A 14,638-nucleotide genomic window follows, 5' to 3' on the forward strand; every position below is an offset into this window, starting at 1 on the left:
TACTGGTTTTTACATTAAATCAGTATCACAGGATATAATTCATCCATTGAAAATATACATACCACAAACCTGCCTCAAAAAGTAATTATTTCTACTAAAGAATCTTCATAATTACAGATAATGAAGTTTTTTTTTCTCCTTTCCATCCCCTTCCTCCCTCAATCTAGGAGTATATGATAAATATATTGATTTCATGTGTATATTCTCAATGCTAACTTTAGTTGAGCTGCTTCTTTTTCCAGCCCATGTATGTTTTTTGTTTCCATATTTCTGTGGCTAACAAATTAATTCCACTCTCTGTAGCTTCAAGGTGAAACTCTGTGAAGCCTCCTTGTCTTTCTGCCTCTTTTCCCTAGCTTGTCAGTTTGATTTTCTTCTAGGGCTTTCCCCACCTGCCTAGAAAGGATCCTTCAGATTTCAGATAATCATCCTAATCCTCCGGGTAGGGATCATTCTCAGTATCTACAAACATACCTGTGAGTTCTGGGATATTTAGACTGGCATAGAGCACCACATGGCTAGAAACTAGAACAGCAGAAACTACTTGAACATTGTTAAACACAAAGTCCTAACCAAAGAACCAGGCTCAAGGACTCTTTATAAGTTAATATTTGGGAATTTTCCAGTTGGGCTCTATCCGTGCTGAACAAAGCCTAGGCAATACCCCTTATATTAATAAGGACGATAATTCCCTAACATAGTAGTTATTCAGGTAAGTCCTTTCTTCAAGTCCCAAAGCATGCATCAGCTGTATTACTTCTTTCCCAAGGCAGAATGAACATATGTTGGAATAGGGTTTCATCCTCTCCATCTTGGGATCTTTTCACTAGGAAGAGATGTGCTGGGGCTACTATTTAGCCAAATGCCATTTGAGTGGTAAAAGGGGTATAGAGATGTTAGAGATGTTTATGTTCTTCTGACATGTAAATTCCTGTCTTTCAGCAAGGCAATGGGACTCAGTTGAAATAGTGGATTCAGTTCTTAGTTTCCTTTCCTTTACATAATTTAAAAAAAAAACAAAAAAACTCTTTTACAATCATACCTTTAACCAGCTAATCTAGATTTCATCTTTTGCTGAAATTCTTCTCCAGCCAACGCCGGACTTCTTGAAGGTTGTAGTAGAAGGGGCCCTTTCCTCCCAGATAAGCAATTTTCTGTCTCTGCACAATACACACACGTTCAAAGGCTACCCCATAAGCTACATTGGCATTATTGTCCATGCGGTCAGCCACAACTCGGCACTGGGGCGGCAAGGAGAAACGCTCCAGAAGCTGGTGGGCTGCTGCACATCGGTCTTCCTGGTTCCGGTGTTTCTTCACTTCAAAAGACAAAGAAGAATCACCAGGCACTGCCCAACCATCTGAAGGATGAGCCTCATCAATGTAAACCAACAGGAAGTCAGCCACTGATGAGAACTCTTCCACCAGTTTGCTGAAGGCTGGCAGCTGGCTAGTAAAAGGAGGTCAAGTGGCTGAGCCAAAGTTGACCACCAGTGGGCGCTCAGGGCTGGCAAAGTCAAGAAGGTGGCACTCGGCTCCATCAACTATCTTCACCTGGGCACCATTTCTACTGTTGTCACCTCCTTCAGAATTGGAGACATGCACCACACTGGAATTGGGGGCATCTTCACCCAGTTTCACCTGGTGGTGAGAAAAAGAAAAAGGGGAGAGAATACCATATGAAATGCATTGTCGCTCAATTTCACTCTATACAAAAACAACTGGCTCTAATCAAATGTGGTATTTCCTTCTTAGGATGTGCTAAACACATATTGATTTAAGGAAAGAGGCATCATGGCAGGTAATGTAAGAAATGGTCCTAAAAAGAGTAAAAATCTTTTTCATTCTATATATCACTGAGGATAATTGTTTTCATCACTAAAGTCATATTAGTTAGCTCTCTTCGTAATTATGTTGAGGCTGGTATTCTTTACTACCCTTACTATGCTGTTAATGGTTAGCACACATTACATAACAAATGATTAATTGACTTCATTTTAAAATGAACGACCATCTCAACCAATGGACAATGATCCCAATGAGATATTTCTGGCCAGAGCTAGAAAACCTGGGGTCTGCCATTTACCAGAAGGGCTACTCCCACTTCACCTCTTCACTGCCTCAGCTTTTCCATCTGTAAAATGGTGAGAATAGTACCTACCTTCCTTGGGCAGTTATAGGGCAATAACATCAGAAAATGAGCGCTTGTGTACTACAAATCATTGTGTGGGTATAGGTTCCATTATTAAATGCCACCCAAGCAGCATACCATTTCTCTAGGAAATTCTATGTTTTAAAAAAAAGATTATCCTTAGAAGTGATCTGAGCTCTTATCAATGATATCTTTCCTGGAGGTTTCTCGAGCTGCTGCTTTCTTTCCAGTTCCTATAACTAGGACCTCACCAATTTCATAAAACAAATGAAATAACAAAAACATACATTTATTCCAGAATTCTTTTAATTCCTCATTTATCAGGTAACTTTTGGTTTTGTTTTGTTTTTATTTAGGAAATCACAAACCATTAACCTGTCTATCATATATTCTATTAACAAGCTCCTCTGAACTATAAAATATTCAGGTAGGTAGAGAAGAAGGTATGCAAGAAAATTGTTCCACGTGCCCCTTTGCAAATGGTTTAAATAGCTGAACACAGACTGTAGGAAAATTTGCTGGCCTTCGGATCTGTAAATTGATAATAAAAAGCTGGCAACATAAAAGAACCAATTACTTCAGTTTGAATTAACACAGTCGGATCTTCCCCTAGAATGGTTTAATCAAAGCCAATAACATCGGGGACAACTTACAACAGCCCAATTGATTTTTATACACTATACTTAATATTATAAAACACTTCCAACTGGATCGACTCATTCCCTTCATATAAATACAGCCACATATAACACCGCTAGTAATTGAAGTCACTTAGAAGTAAATTGTTAAAGACTCAACAATCCAAACTGATGTAAAATACTCAAGGGCTTTTATTCAGACGCTTCTACCTAATATGGATGCATAACTCATTTTAACCATAGAGAAAGAAGTTCTTTCTCTTCCTTCTGAAAAATCCTAGCAATGAAGATTTGTAACAATACTATTAGTTTTCTTTAAAAAAGAAAATCTTGGAATAATAACCTTCTTTCTTAGTAAAGGAAGCTATTGGTATGATTTAAATAAGTACATTTGTTTTCAGTTACTATCAGGGAGAAAGTCACTTTATTTATATTAATTTTCTTGATTAATTTGCAAGTTACACTAGATAGAAAAATATAATAATCCACTTTCAGCTGGGTTATTTTATAAGAGGTAAAATAATACCTCACTTGTCTCGGAGGTATTGAAATACACTTAAAATTTAAAGATACACATTTTGAAGGTACTATAAACTTTTTAATCTATAGGTACTTCTTGCATTTTTTTTTTTTTAGATGGAGGTGGTGGGTAGCATTACCATTATCTTCTCGTTAGATTTTTCCCACTTAAAATATTGTAACAATCCTAAGAGGGCTGCTTTTAACGATATTGTGCTGTGTTGCTCAATTTACTGTGATATGAAGATCTGAATGCATTCAGACCAGTCTAAATCCATTAGCTGTTGTAGTGACTTCTTGTCAAGTGAGCAACCCATATACAGAAGAAAAATCATCTCTGGACTATAGACTTGTAGGTTCTTAGTAGGTGAAAACAACCATCTGCTTTTTGGAGTCAATTTAAAGACCTCTGATGCCCCTGACTCTCACCCAAGCAGAACTGCTGATACTTGCATTATTCTTGATTATTCAACTGAATAATCTAATCTGATCCTTCATTCTCTTATTACCTGTAGTTAATTTTCTTGGAAAGTTAAAGCACCTTCTCCTTCTTCTCAGTGACATAGTTCAGCCACATAATCCTTTTCAAAATACAGACTAGCCTACCTCAGAAAATTTCAAACAAGTATAATACATTCACTCTAGAATTAAAAATTAGAAAGGTTACCAAATACAAAATGCTTGTGTGTGTGTGGTGCTGGGGGCAGGGTTGGCATTTTGTTAAGCTGGGAATTTTGTTGAATGAATTACTGAATGAATGATAGCTGTTATAATACTGAGAGTAGGGGCCAATGAAGAATTTTATATTTAATAATAATCTTGATCTACAACGAACATAACTTTGTTTTGGCGATGGATATGCTCACTGAGTCAGATAATTTAGAAATGTGAATCCTGGAACCCGATTGTAGAGTTCTGCCATAACCAACACCAAATATCTGTTGGTGATTATCTGTTTTTGATTATCTCAGCTGGTCAGTGTATGAAATGAAAGTAGCCAATCCTTGTTATTTTGCTGAACAGCCATGGGGCCCTATTACAGATTGGAATGTCATAAACAGATATCCTGTTCATGAGGGTGACTATGTTAGAGAAGATGTGTAGGTTAAGACCAATGACATTAATAAACTTATGAAGGGAAAAAAAAATACAGACATTATTGTTAAGTCCCAACGTGAGTAGACCAGTAGTCTGCTTTTGTAAACATCATCTACTAATTGTAAAATTTGTCCATTTTTGCTAAAACATGCTGATGATAATTTAGCAATGATAAAATAAAGCTTTAGAAATTTTTTAAAAATGAAAGTCCTCTTTTAAAAAAGAACCTTTTAAAAGGACATTATTGTCCTTTCTCAATTGATATTTGAGACCAGTGTCATTTCTCATCTTCACATTTGATCTCCATGACAATTAAATTCCTAGTATGACCAGAGTTTCAAATGGAGAATTTCTTGGTTTGCTCAGTTATATGCCCTGCTGAGACAGAATGGGAGAATCACCATTGTCTTCAATGATGGAAGAGTCTTTGCTTTCCCCAGGAGCAAAGCATTCCTTGACAAAGAGCCAAAATGATGAAGAAAATAAAGTTCGTCCCATAATAACATTTAGGCTGCAGGAAAGAAGCTCAACAAAAACAAGTTATCCCCTGGTACTCCCAAACTTTGTTTTAATTTCCCACAGTGGCACAGAAAGTCTCCTGGCCACAAGTTACCTATCATCTTAATTTCTCCTTCTTAGAGGGTTTGTGTTTGGTTTTTGTCCTTAATGAGACATATTTGCCAAAGAGGCATTCAAAAGGCATTTTTTACTCTTGCGGAAGAGTAATTAGGTCGGTACCTCTTTCCCTGCCAGCATTAGCTGCTCTAAAGAGAACCCTGCCCAGTATTTAATGCCCAAACACAAGAAGCATCATTTCCACTAATTGGTCTTGAAGTTCCGATGTTCCCAAAGGGTCCCTTTATTTTGCAAGGATCAGAAAGGACATACGTAAAATGTAATATCGTCATCACTGACTTTATCTCTCTCATCTGCGCTATTACAGTTGTCCTTTCTTATGTTTGTGTAATCAACATCAACACAACACCAACAAGGGAGGTAAATAAAGGGTTGCATTTTTACAACACAGGGCATTACTAGGCAGAGCAGAGCACAAATGTTGTGATAGCCATATTTATAAATATGAACAAGAGTGTAAATATATGGCATATAAATTTGAATCCCTCGATGATGGTATCCCTTTTTCTGACAGTGTTCAGTGCATGGGGAAAAAGGATAATACTGCTTTAGCATGTGGACTGTGAAATGCAGGGCAAGGGAAAAAAAGAACCATTCATCAAGCAGAAGCTGGAAATAGAGCATATACTACTAACCTTGTTTTTTCTTTTTTTTTTTTTTTCTTTTTTTTTTTTTTCTTTTTCTTTTCCACAGCCTGAGAAAGGCTTCTGGACAAAATATCACCTAATCTCATGATAAGAAGTAAGGCAAATGATAAAAATGGGGTGGTGGGTATGTCACAGAACAATATTTACACATCCTTCCTGCTCCCCAAAGCCCTGCAAGGCTTTATTAACCATCAAGAAATTTCAAATTCTTTGACTTAACGACCAGGCTACATCAGTGTCCTTACAATAGTGTCCAAACAATTATTAAGCAGCGATTTACCCATTTATATTCATATTGGCCAAATCCACCAGAGTTGAAGAATCAGCTACCTACTCTTTCCTCTGAGTTCGATTTCCTTTTGGCCATTCTCTTTTTGATTTGTACGTTGAAAATGTAGCTCTAAGATCTATCATTTTCTAGTGTTTTATCCAAGCGATGGACTAGCTCTCGCTATGGCCTCCTTTGTGTTCTTTTGGGACTATTTCTCTCTTAAAAAGGCTATTTTCTATTGTAGAAATTAGTGTCAAAAGGTTTGAGGTGAATGAAGAAGAGGAGGTGGATGTTAGAGACACTTTAAAAACCAAAATTATATGTTCAAATGAATATGTTTTCTGTGCTACTGCAACGTTAACCGTGCAGAAGCTAAACTGCTTGTCAGCATCTATACTGTGTGTTTACTTTTACACTTCATTTAGGTAGGAGCCAGGCTCCCAGACAGGGTAGTTTGCTTATTGGTTGCATTTTTGAGTCTTGGAGTGCCAGCACAAGGATGCAGTGTTAGATGCAATGACACAGATTAGGAAAACTTAAATAACAAACATCTGTTATTCACTTCTGTTACAAGTTTTCGTAGACTTCCTTTTTCATCAAAAACATGCATGGAACTCCATCTAACCAAGGGCAAGTTGTCTTTAAAGGTTTCCCTCTGAAGTTAATTTCAAATCCCATTCAATGTTTTAATATAGAAGCGTTGTTTTATTTTGTTCTGTTAATTTCCTTGTCACCTCCTATAGGAGCCAAATAGGGATAGCACTTTTACTGCACTTTCTCTAAATATCTTCCCAAATATCTGACCTTCAACAAGGGGAATTAGAAAGGACGTGCCTAATGTATCACAGGTGCATAAACCCCTTATCCTGGAAAACTCTGCTTCTGTGAGTGGCAGCCTCAAAATAATGCAAATCAGGATTGGGAAATACTGTGGTGCCGTCTCACACAGAACCTCCTCCAGTGTGGCTCTAGAACTGGCTACACCCAGAGACAGTGTCACAGATGACAACAGCCTTCAGGGAAGTGATTCAACCTGTTTCAGAGATTCTGAGTGACCCTTAAATTTCACCCAAGCCACTACCACCCTTGTCATACTTGGGAGACAGAAGGAAACCTAAAATCAAAGCAAGCTATGTTCACAATTTTTTATTCATTATATACTCAGTTCAGTCTTGTCTCTAGATATATGGGCTCTTGGTGGCTTCTTCTCATGGTATCTATTACATAAATCATAAAAAACAAACATAATAACGTCAGTTGTGAACTTGGTCACTAATCAAATCTATAGAAACAGGAGAAGAATATGTAAGCCATATGCAAAAACAAACAAACAAAAAAAAAAACAAAAAACAAAAAAAAGAAAGAAAGAAAAGAAAAGAAAAATTACTTGTCCCTGTCAATTTTCTGGAATACAAGTCACAAAATATTGCAACAGAATGGAACACTATATATTACTGAAAAAAAAAATCACGAAGTTTATTGAAGAGGCATTTGTTTGCTTTCCCCTCTTTATTCCAATAAGATGCTTAAGAGGAGAAACACTCTCACTTAATATTTGTAGGTAACAGCACAGCCCCCATATTTTATGTGAAATATCTATGCAAGCATATATGCATATAAGTAAAATTCTCCCAAGTAGTGACTTTCTTTTTATAGCAGAAGTCAATTATCTTTCAAAAGAGTAAGAGTTCAATATGCTGAGTTCAAGCCACTGGCATTGCCATGTTATCTTCCTAACACCAACAAAATACAGATGTAGACAAGGGAACTTGCTAATTAATACTGTGCCTGACACACTTGTGCATTCTCCACCCTCTTCCAAATTCTTAAGTCCCAAATCAAAGCATAAAAATTTCACATTCAATGATAGATTTGAAATGGGAATGAAATGGTCATCTCAATATTTCCCTCCCTCAACTTCCCTTCACCTCACATATATAGTATAAAGGAAATTATATGGTTAGAACTTTAAGCATTGTTTCATATTATTATAAAGGAGCTTTCACTTTCTAACAAGAGCTCTTACTATTCTCTGGCCTTTAGGACAACACATGCAGACCTTCTGCAGGTTACTTTCAATAATAAAGACATGCGTTGTAATAAAACATCCCTAAGTCACAATGAATATTTCCTTCTTGGACACTTGTTTAATTTTCAGAGAAACAAGCCTCCTCTGGATTCTTTGTGACTAGAAGTTACTTGTTTTCCTAGTGCATAGATTTATTTTTCTAGAGTTTATGTATGGGGGACTCATTCCCTTTCCTCTCTTTGATTCTTAGTTTTCATCCTGTTTCTGAAGTACTGATTATCCATAACGTACCACTTCATTGGCTTCCATATTCCTCTCAAAGTCCTTTCCCTGGCATCTCAGACAAGGTTCCCCAATACAGTTAGGGAAAACCAAGACTGTCTACTTTGACCGCAACTTTTAGCCAAGTGAGTCCATTCTTCTCAAGCCCAGAGATCTTTAGGAGTCATGTGATTATGGGCAAAGGGGACAACCAACAAAGGACCAGTTCTCCTTTGCCCCTTGAGATCTGAGTTGGGAATGTCCTACCAACATCTCCAAGCAGCCAAAAGGCTGGAATGTCAGTAAGTCTTAGAGAAAAAAAAAGATCAACTCTGGTTTTGAGAAGCAGTCCTGAGTTCTACAGCTAAGCGAGGCCACTGATCCAGTGCTCAACACACGTGTTCTAACAATTCTGAGACTGTAAGGAACCATAGACTTCTCTGCTCTTTCTAGGACAACTCATTTTACTTTTGAGAAAGCAAATGTGGTTTCCTCTACAAAGTCTGGATCTCTGACAGCTAGTTCTCAGCTTTTTTTTTTTTTTTTTTTTTTTTTTTACAAATTGATATCTAGTAACCCAGGACTCAGTGACTGATAACCACTTCAAAAGGGTTCAAATCAAATAAGTCATGGGGATGAAAAGTGTAGCATAGGGAATATAGTCAATAATTCTGTAATAACTGTATGGTGACAGATGGTAACCACATATATCATGGTGAACATTTCTTAATGTATATAATTTTCAAATCCCCATGTTGTACACCTGTTCAATGTATGTCAACTATCCTTCAATTAAAAAAATATCCATGAGGACACTGCACACAGGGCTGCTTTCATTAACTCTTACCTCTACCAGAAATGAGGGGGCTATTATGCCAAAGCATACCGTATGTGATCATTTTGTTACACCTTGCCAGCTCTGAGGGTTCTGAGTAGCATTTTCTTTTTTTCCCTCGCTTCTCAGTGCCCACCATTGAACTACCTTTCCTAACGTACCTCTGCCTCTCATCAGGCAAATCATCAAAACCCCAGTTTGTGACAAGAGCAGGTTAAATAAATGCAGCAGTCTCCCCTCCCCCAATATTTTCTGACTTTTCCTAAAGTTATTCAACCAGCACAAATAGCCTCTACTCCAAAACTGCAGCAAGATATTAATGACCCTTATTAGAAAGCCTCCTTACTCGGTCACCCAGAGTCATTAGGGCTTAATACCTGTCACCCCCAAATCCAACCTGTGTGACAGGTGTGGAAGGTGCAGGAAGGAGCTCCCTTGATCCTCACCACCAGAGCCCCCCAAATAGAGCTCCGCGATCCCAGCCCAGGGCTCCCCACGGCCTGCTGTCCCTGCCTTGCCAGCCCCTGTCCCTGCTGACCACGGGAGAAAAACCCCTGTCAGGGCAGCTCACCTGCTTGTAGGCATCGAGGAGGAAGCTCTTCCAGATGCAGCGCATTCCCTCTGAGGTCAGCATGCGCCTCCACTCCCCGCGAGTGGACTTGGAGCGGCTCAGCAGCAGCACCACGTGCTTGAGGAGAATGACCGAGTCATAGAGTGCCAGGAAGAGGCAGTTGGAGAAAAAAACTGGCAGAATTTGCAGTGTGATCAGCAAGTCTACGCTGAGGATGCCCATCTTCTCTGCCTCCCAGTCAGTTCCCTTGTGCGCTCTGGTTCCCCTTCACCCTCTTATTTAAAAGGGGGGTGGTGATAGAGGGGGTGGGGGAGATAAAGGGGAAGGCCGGGGGGTGGGGGGAGAAGGAGAAAAACTAAATTAAAAGGAAGCCCAAGTTGTCTCCTCTTTCAAAGAAGCAGAAATGGCAAGACCAAGTCCAGTCTCTCCAGCCCAGCAGTTGGAGTGTGCCCATCAATTCATTCAATTCGGAGCTGCTGCTTTTTTTTTTTTTTTTTTCAGGATTTAAGATGTTAAAAAAAAAAAAAAAAAAAAAAAAAGAAAAAAAACCCACACACACAAACTGGCGTACCCGTCCCTAATCCAGTTACCCCTCTCAGAGTCGGTTCAAGACAGGCAGTTCTACTTTCATTTCTAAGCACCTATGAGACTGTGGCAGAGATTGCAAAATTTCCTTTAGCTTTTCATTGTCTCTATGTTCAGAAACGTAGCCTGTTTCTTTCTTGAATTGCCAGAGTTTTAAAAATGTGCTTAAAGGGTAGTTTTCCCCCTTCTTTACTCCGTTTTACACACACTTTCTGTTCTCCTCCCAGGCTGTCTCTCTCTCTCCCTTCCCCAGGAGCGACTGACTCCTCTCTTCCTCACTGCCTCTGGCTTTCCCTTCGTGCTATCTGTCTGTGGTGCAAAGTGCCTCTCTCTCTGCAGCCCAGTGAGTCTCCCTGAAGCCTTTTATACATTCCCTGGCTAATTGCTGCAATAGAGAAATGAAAGCCTAATCTTGGTAAAGATCTTGACGTCATTGAGAAAGAGGGCTTTACTTTGGCCAGAACTGCAGTGAATAGAAAAGCAAAACTCGACAACTTTTTTTTTTTTTTTTAGAAGGGGGGGCGGGTAGAAGGACAGTGGAATTTTGCTTTGTGATTTAAAAAGAGGAAGAGAGCGAGAAAAAATTAATACCTTTGACAGTTTTCAGGAAATGCTTCCAGACTTTGGGAAAAGTAATTTAATGTAACGTCTAAATTGATAGGGAAACACTCTCTCCTCTGATGATTATTATTGTTATCCTTCATTTATGAGGGGGTTTTGGAAAGAAAGGATTCTGGAAGGCAGGTAGAAAAGAGGAAGAGTACTCAGGGATGGCCTCTGTTTTATTTCTTGGAAGATGTGGATGCTTACATCTGGTCTTTATACCTTTATACTGTGACAGTCTCTCATCAGGTTTGTGACCTAGGTTCTTTAAATATTTTTGAGTCATGTTCTTATTTAAGAAAATTCAAAATGAGTTGTGAGGTGGAAAACTTTTAAACTCTTTGAATACCATTCACAGCATTTCTCTAAAGCTTCTTGCAGAAAATTAATACAAGTTTTCTTTTCAGTGTTATTGAAATTTCCAATGCAAAAAAGAAAAGAAAAAAAAAATCCTCCAGACAAATAGGAAAATAGCTAGGTGACCAGACCTTCTTTTAGTTCCATTTTGCTTATATATAGATTAAATTAAAACTTTCTATCAAATGGCATTAAGATGCCCTAAGACTGAGAAATAAATTCTTTATAAGTGAGCTCTCTAAATTCTGCACTTTCCCTGCTTCTGTTAACATAACCCTTAAGAGACTTGAAGCTTTAGGGAATCTTCCTTTTTCTTTGAAAAAAAAATTTAATTAAATTGGTAGGTGGTAAGGAGCAGACTTTGAATTGGTTCAAGAGCCACACTGAACTTTGCTCAATGGCTCCCCTCTGCCATTAGTCTCCAAGACCAATGGCTATTTAGGCAGACAATGCTCTGGCACAATGCCATAGCCCCCACCTCATTCTAGTTTTCCTTCCTCACTTACCTAACCGATCACTTCTAGGAATTATATTTTCTTGGAAGAAGGAGCAGTAAGTACAGACACTGAGGTAGGGACATAGAATTTAAATTGAAAATTAATTAGCCAACTTTCCTATATACACAGTACTCTCATTAAGCATGAGCTAAGCAGGAGATAGAAACTTGCAGTCAATACATTTCTGTGTTTTGTCCCTATGGCTATAACCTGCAAGATTACAGAAATAATTTAAAAGCCTAGAGCAGGGGTCATTAATTGATGGGCTAATGGGCCAAATTCTGCATATATATGCATTTTATTTGGTTGGCCTAGTGCTTTAAAAAATATTAATAATACAATGAGAATGCTTTTAGCTTTCATGAAATCAGGGATTCCTATCTGCTTTCTCTATTGCTATCTTCCACCAGTAAGAACCATCCCTGGCATACAGTAAATCAAGGATACATTGAATGGATCAATGGGCAGGGTATGCAGTGCTCCACACTAGGGGGCATCATTCACATACAATATGAAATGGCTAGAGTGCCCCAGAATTATACACCTGGCTGGTCTTGAATGAGGCCCTCCCCCATTGACACAACCCTGACCATTCCCTATTGTCTTAAAAACCTGATTCCTTCATCTTTCTCATGAGTTTAGCCCATTATGAATCTTGGATTTATATTCCATGGACTAAATTTTGAGAGATTTCAGAGCTTAGAAAAATGAATTTAAACTACATAGAAAAATATTTTTCCTATGACTATACATTGTTGGCTAAAGAACTATTCATATACATGATATACATTTACTCCATTCATTCAATATTCTCAATGTCCCTACTGAAGAAAAAAGACAAAGAGAGGGAAGTGACAACATGGCATTTTAACTAGTGTAGATGGAAAAGCTAAAGTGACAGATGAAGTCCCACTCCACAGTGACAGAAGGTCTAGAGTCAGGAAATGATGTTTCCCCTCACTCTTCAAGCCTTAAAATCTTGCCCCTTCTCAGACATTCATTTTGACCTGTTTGAATGAAAGCAGTGCTTATTTAAGGCAGAGACTTTAGCAGCTATAACCAATTCTTCCTCACTTGTCATTTGCTTTCAAGGAGAAAGATATGATTAGAAATGGCAAGCTAAGGAGGGGAATTGGTAGAAAATCAGAAAAAATGTTTTCTTCTTAAATGCAAAGTTCAAGGCATATCGAAACTACAAATGATTGTAAATCAGAATGGCTTTTTTTTTGGTCTTTTTATTTTCCTTTCTTTGGAAGTCAGATGTGTTTGAGGGTTTTTTTTTTTTTTAATAGAAAAACAAATAGACACATAACCAAACTGTTCCTATCATTTCTCAGATTTCTTCCACCATTTTTTTAAATGAGTAAATAAATGAATCACAAAACTGAGAGCCATTCTTTTACCTGTTGGACAATCTGTCCCTTCTAGAAGTTACAGTTCTCCAAAGCTATTTCTTACACAGTTTGCTTGCTCTAATTATTAACAGTATTCAGCACTTTAACTTTCAAGTAACTTTGTACCCATGAAGTAAAAAAAATAATGTATACAGTGATAGAGAATGATTTGTCCCATCATATAGGTGAAAGAAAGTGGATCATGAAGGCTATAGAGTCAGAGCTCATGCTGATATTTTCTCTAAAACTGAACCTCACTTTTTTCTTACGTAACTGTTTTGTGGGTCCTGGTCATACTCTGAAAATTGATCCCCTTGCCAAAAGTGGTTGTGCTAAATTATTTTACCTTCTAAATTGCAAAGGATATCTGGGATTTCACATCTGTTTAATATTGTCCTAATTCAAGCTCCTGGTTTAGATTTCATATGGTCATTTCAAAGGCTTGGATATCTTCTTGGCCGTATTAGTGTTCTTAGCAATCAGCATTGTAATCAGCTCATTGCAAACCAATGTGTGGCGTGTTGGTTGAATTTCTCCATATAACACTGTACACAGGTTTTAAATTCTAAACAAAGGCAGCTTAGGGCAAAATGCTTTGAGTTTTTCAGTAAGTGCAGAACTGCTGTAAAATTGTTTAATTTTTTTTTCTCTTTCTACAGTAAGAGAGCATCATGTCCACCATTGCATCCCTCTGGTTGGAAAAATAAGAATATGAGTGATAAGTCTTCCCTTAATTTGCTCTTTGACTCAAATTGAGACTGAGAACATGAAGCTGGATAACCTGAGAGCAGATTTGGAAATTCCAAGGATAGAAGCTATCGCTGTTATCTCGTTATTGTTCTATGAAGGAGCCAAAGAGCATCCAAAGAATTCTGTGGATTTTTAAGAAGTCTTATTTCACATAATTTTATTCCTTGTAATTCAAGCAATTTGTTAAATATAGTTTAAAATGGAGATTAATTCTTCCTTTATTAAAAACTTGTCAAGTAAATAGATTATAAATCAAAAAATGTCTGGTCAGAACAGGTGTGTTGATTTGGCGTTTGGGAATATGATTGCCAAACACACCACCCCCCAAATAGCGCAGCTCTTATCAGAGAAGGGAATAAAACACTGCATGACCTTCTGTCTCTGCAAACTCCTACTTGTGCCCAGGAGGGAGTTATAATGAAGGGTTTGTACCACCACTACTGAGTCATTCAGAATTCCCTGTGGGCGCATCCATTTTACAAACACAGCCGTGTTCCCTTGTGATGAAAGAAGCTCAATGGATAAAATAGACAACCCCAGAGTAAACTCTGACACACCTTGAGCAAAGCAACTTCGGGCTGGGGCAGAGAAGGCAGACACTGTGGGAGGTAGGAGCATTCTATCCCAACAGCTGGTCTTAGGTTCCTTTGCAAGCCTTGGCAGAAAACACAGGCTGAGGTATTAATGCATTTTTCCCTCAGGAACTGCTGCTACTCTTTTGTTTCCAGGCCACCTACTGGTAAGACAGAGAAGGAAAGGAAAAGGGAAAAGACAAGGGGAAAAGGAACGCAGAAAT

General features: G+C 38.2%; 1 protein-coding gene and 1 long non-coding RNA gene across 2 annotated transcripts; one reads left to right on the top strand and one right to left on the bottom strand.

Moving 5' to 3' along the window:
• Positions 1-1,007: 1,007 nt before the first annotated feature.
• On the bottom strand, positions 1,008-10,024 carry DIO2 (iodothyronine deiodinase 2). Its single transcript, NM_001122645.1, has 2 exons — positions 9,657-10,024; positions 1,008-1,640 (listed from the first exon to the last, which is right to left on the bottom strand). The coding sequence occupies exons 1-2, from the start codon at positions 9,876-9,878 to the stop codon at positions 1,053-1,055; spliced, it is 810 nt and encodes a 269-aa protein (NP_001116117.1). The 5' UTR covers positions 9,879-10,024; the 3' UTR covers positions 1,008-1,052.
• LOC111097121 lies at positions 9,737-14,088 on the top strand. Its single transcript, XR_005363620.1, has 2 exons — positions 9,737-9,893; positions 13,752-14,088. It is a non-coding gene; the product is annotated as an uncharacterized LOC111097121 (long non-coding RNA).
• The last annotated feature ends 550 nt before the right edge of the window (positions 14,089-14,638 follow it).

Source organism: Canis lupus, chromosome 8, assembly GCF_011100685.1.
Source record: "Canis lupus familiaris isolate Mischka breed German Shepherd chromosome 8, alternate assembly UU_Cfam_GSD_1.0, whole genome shotgun sequence".
Classification (NCBI taxonomy): Eukaryota; Metazoa; Chordata; class Mammalia; order Carnivora; family Canidae; genus Canis; species Canis lupus.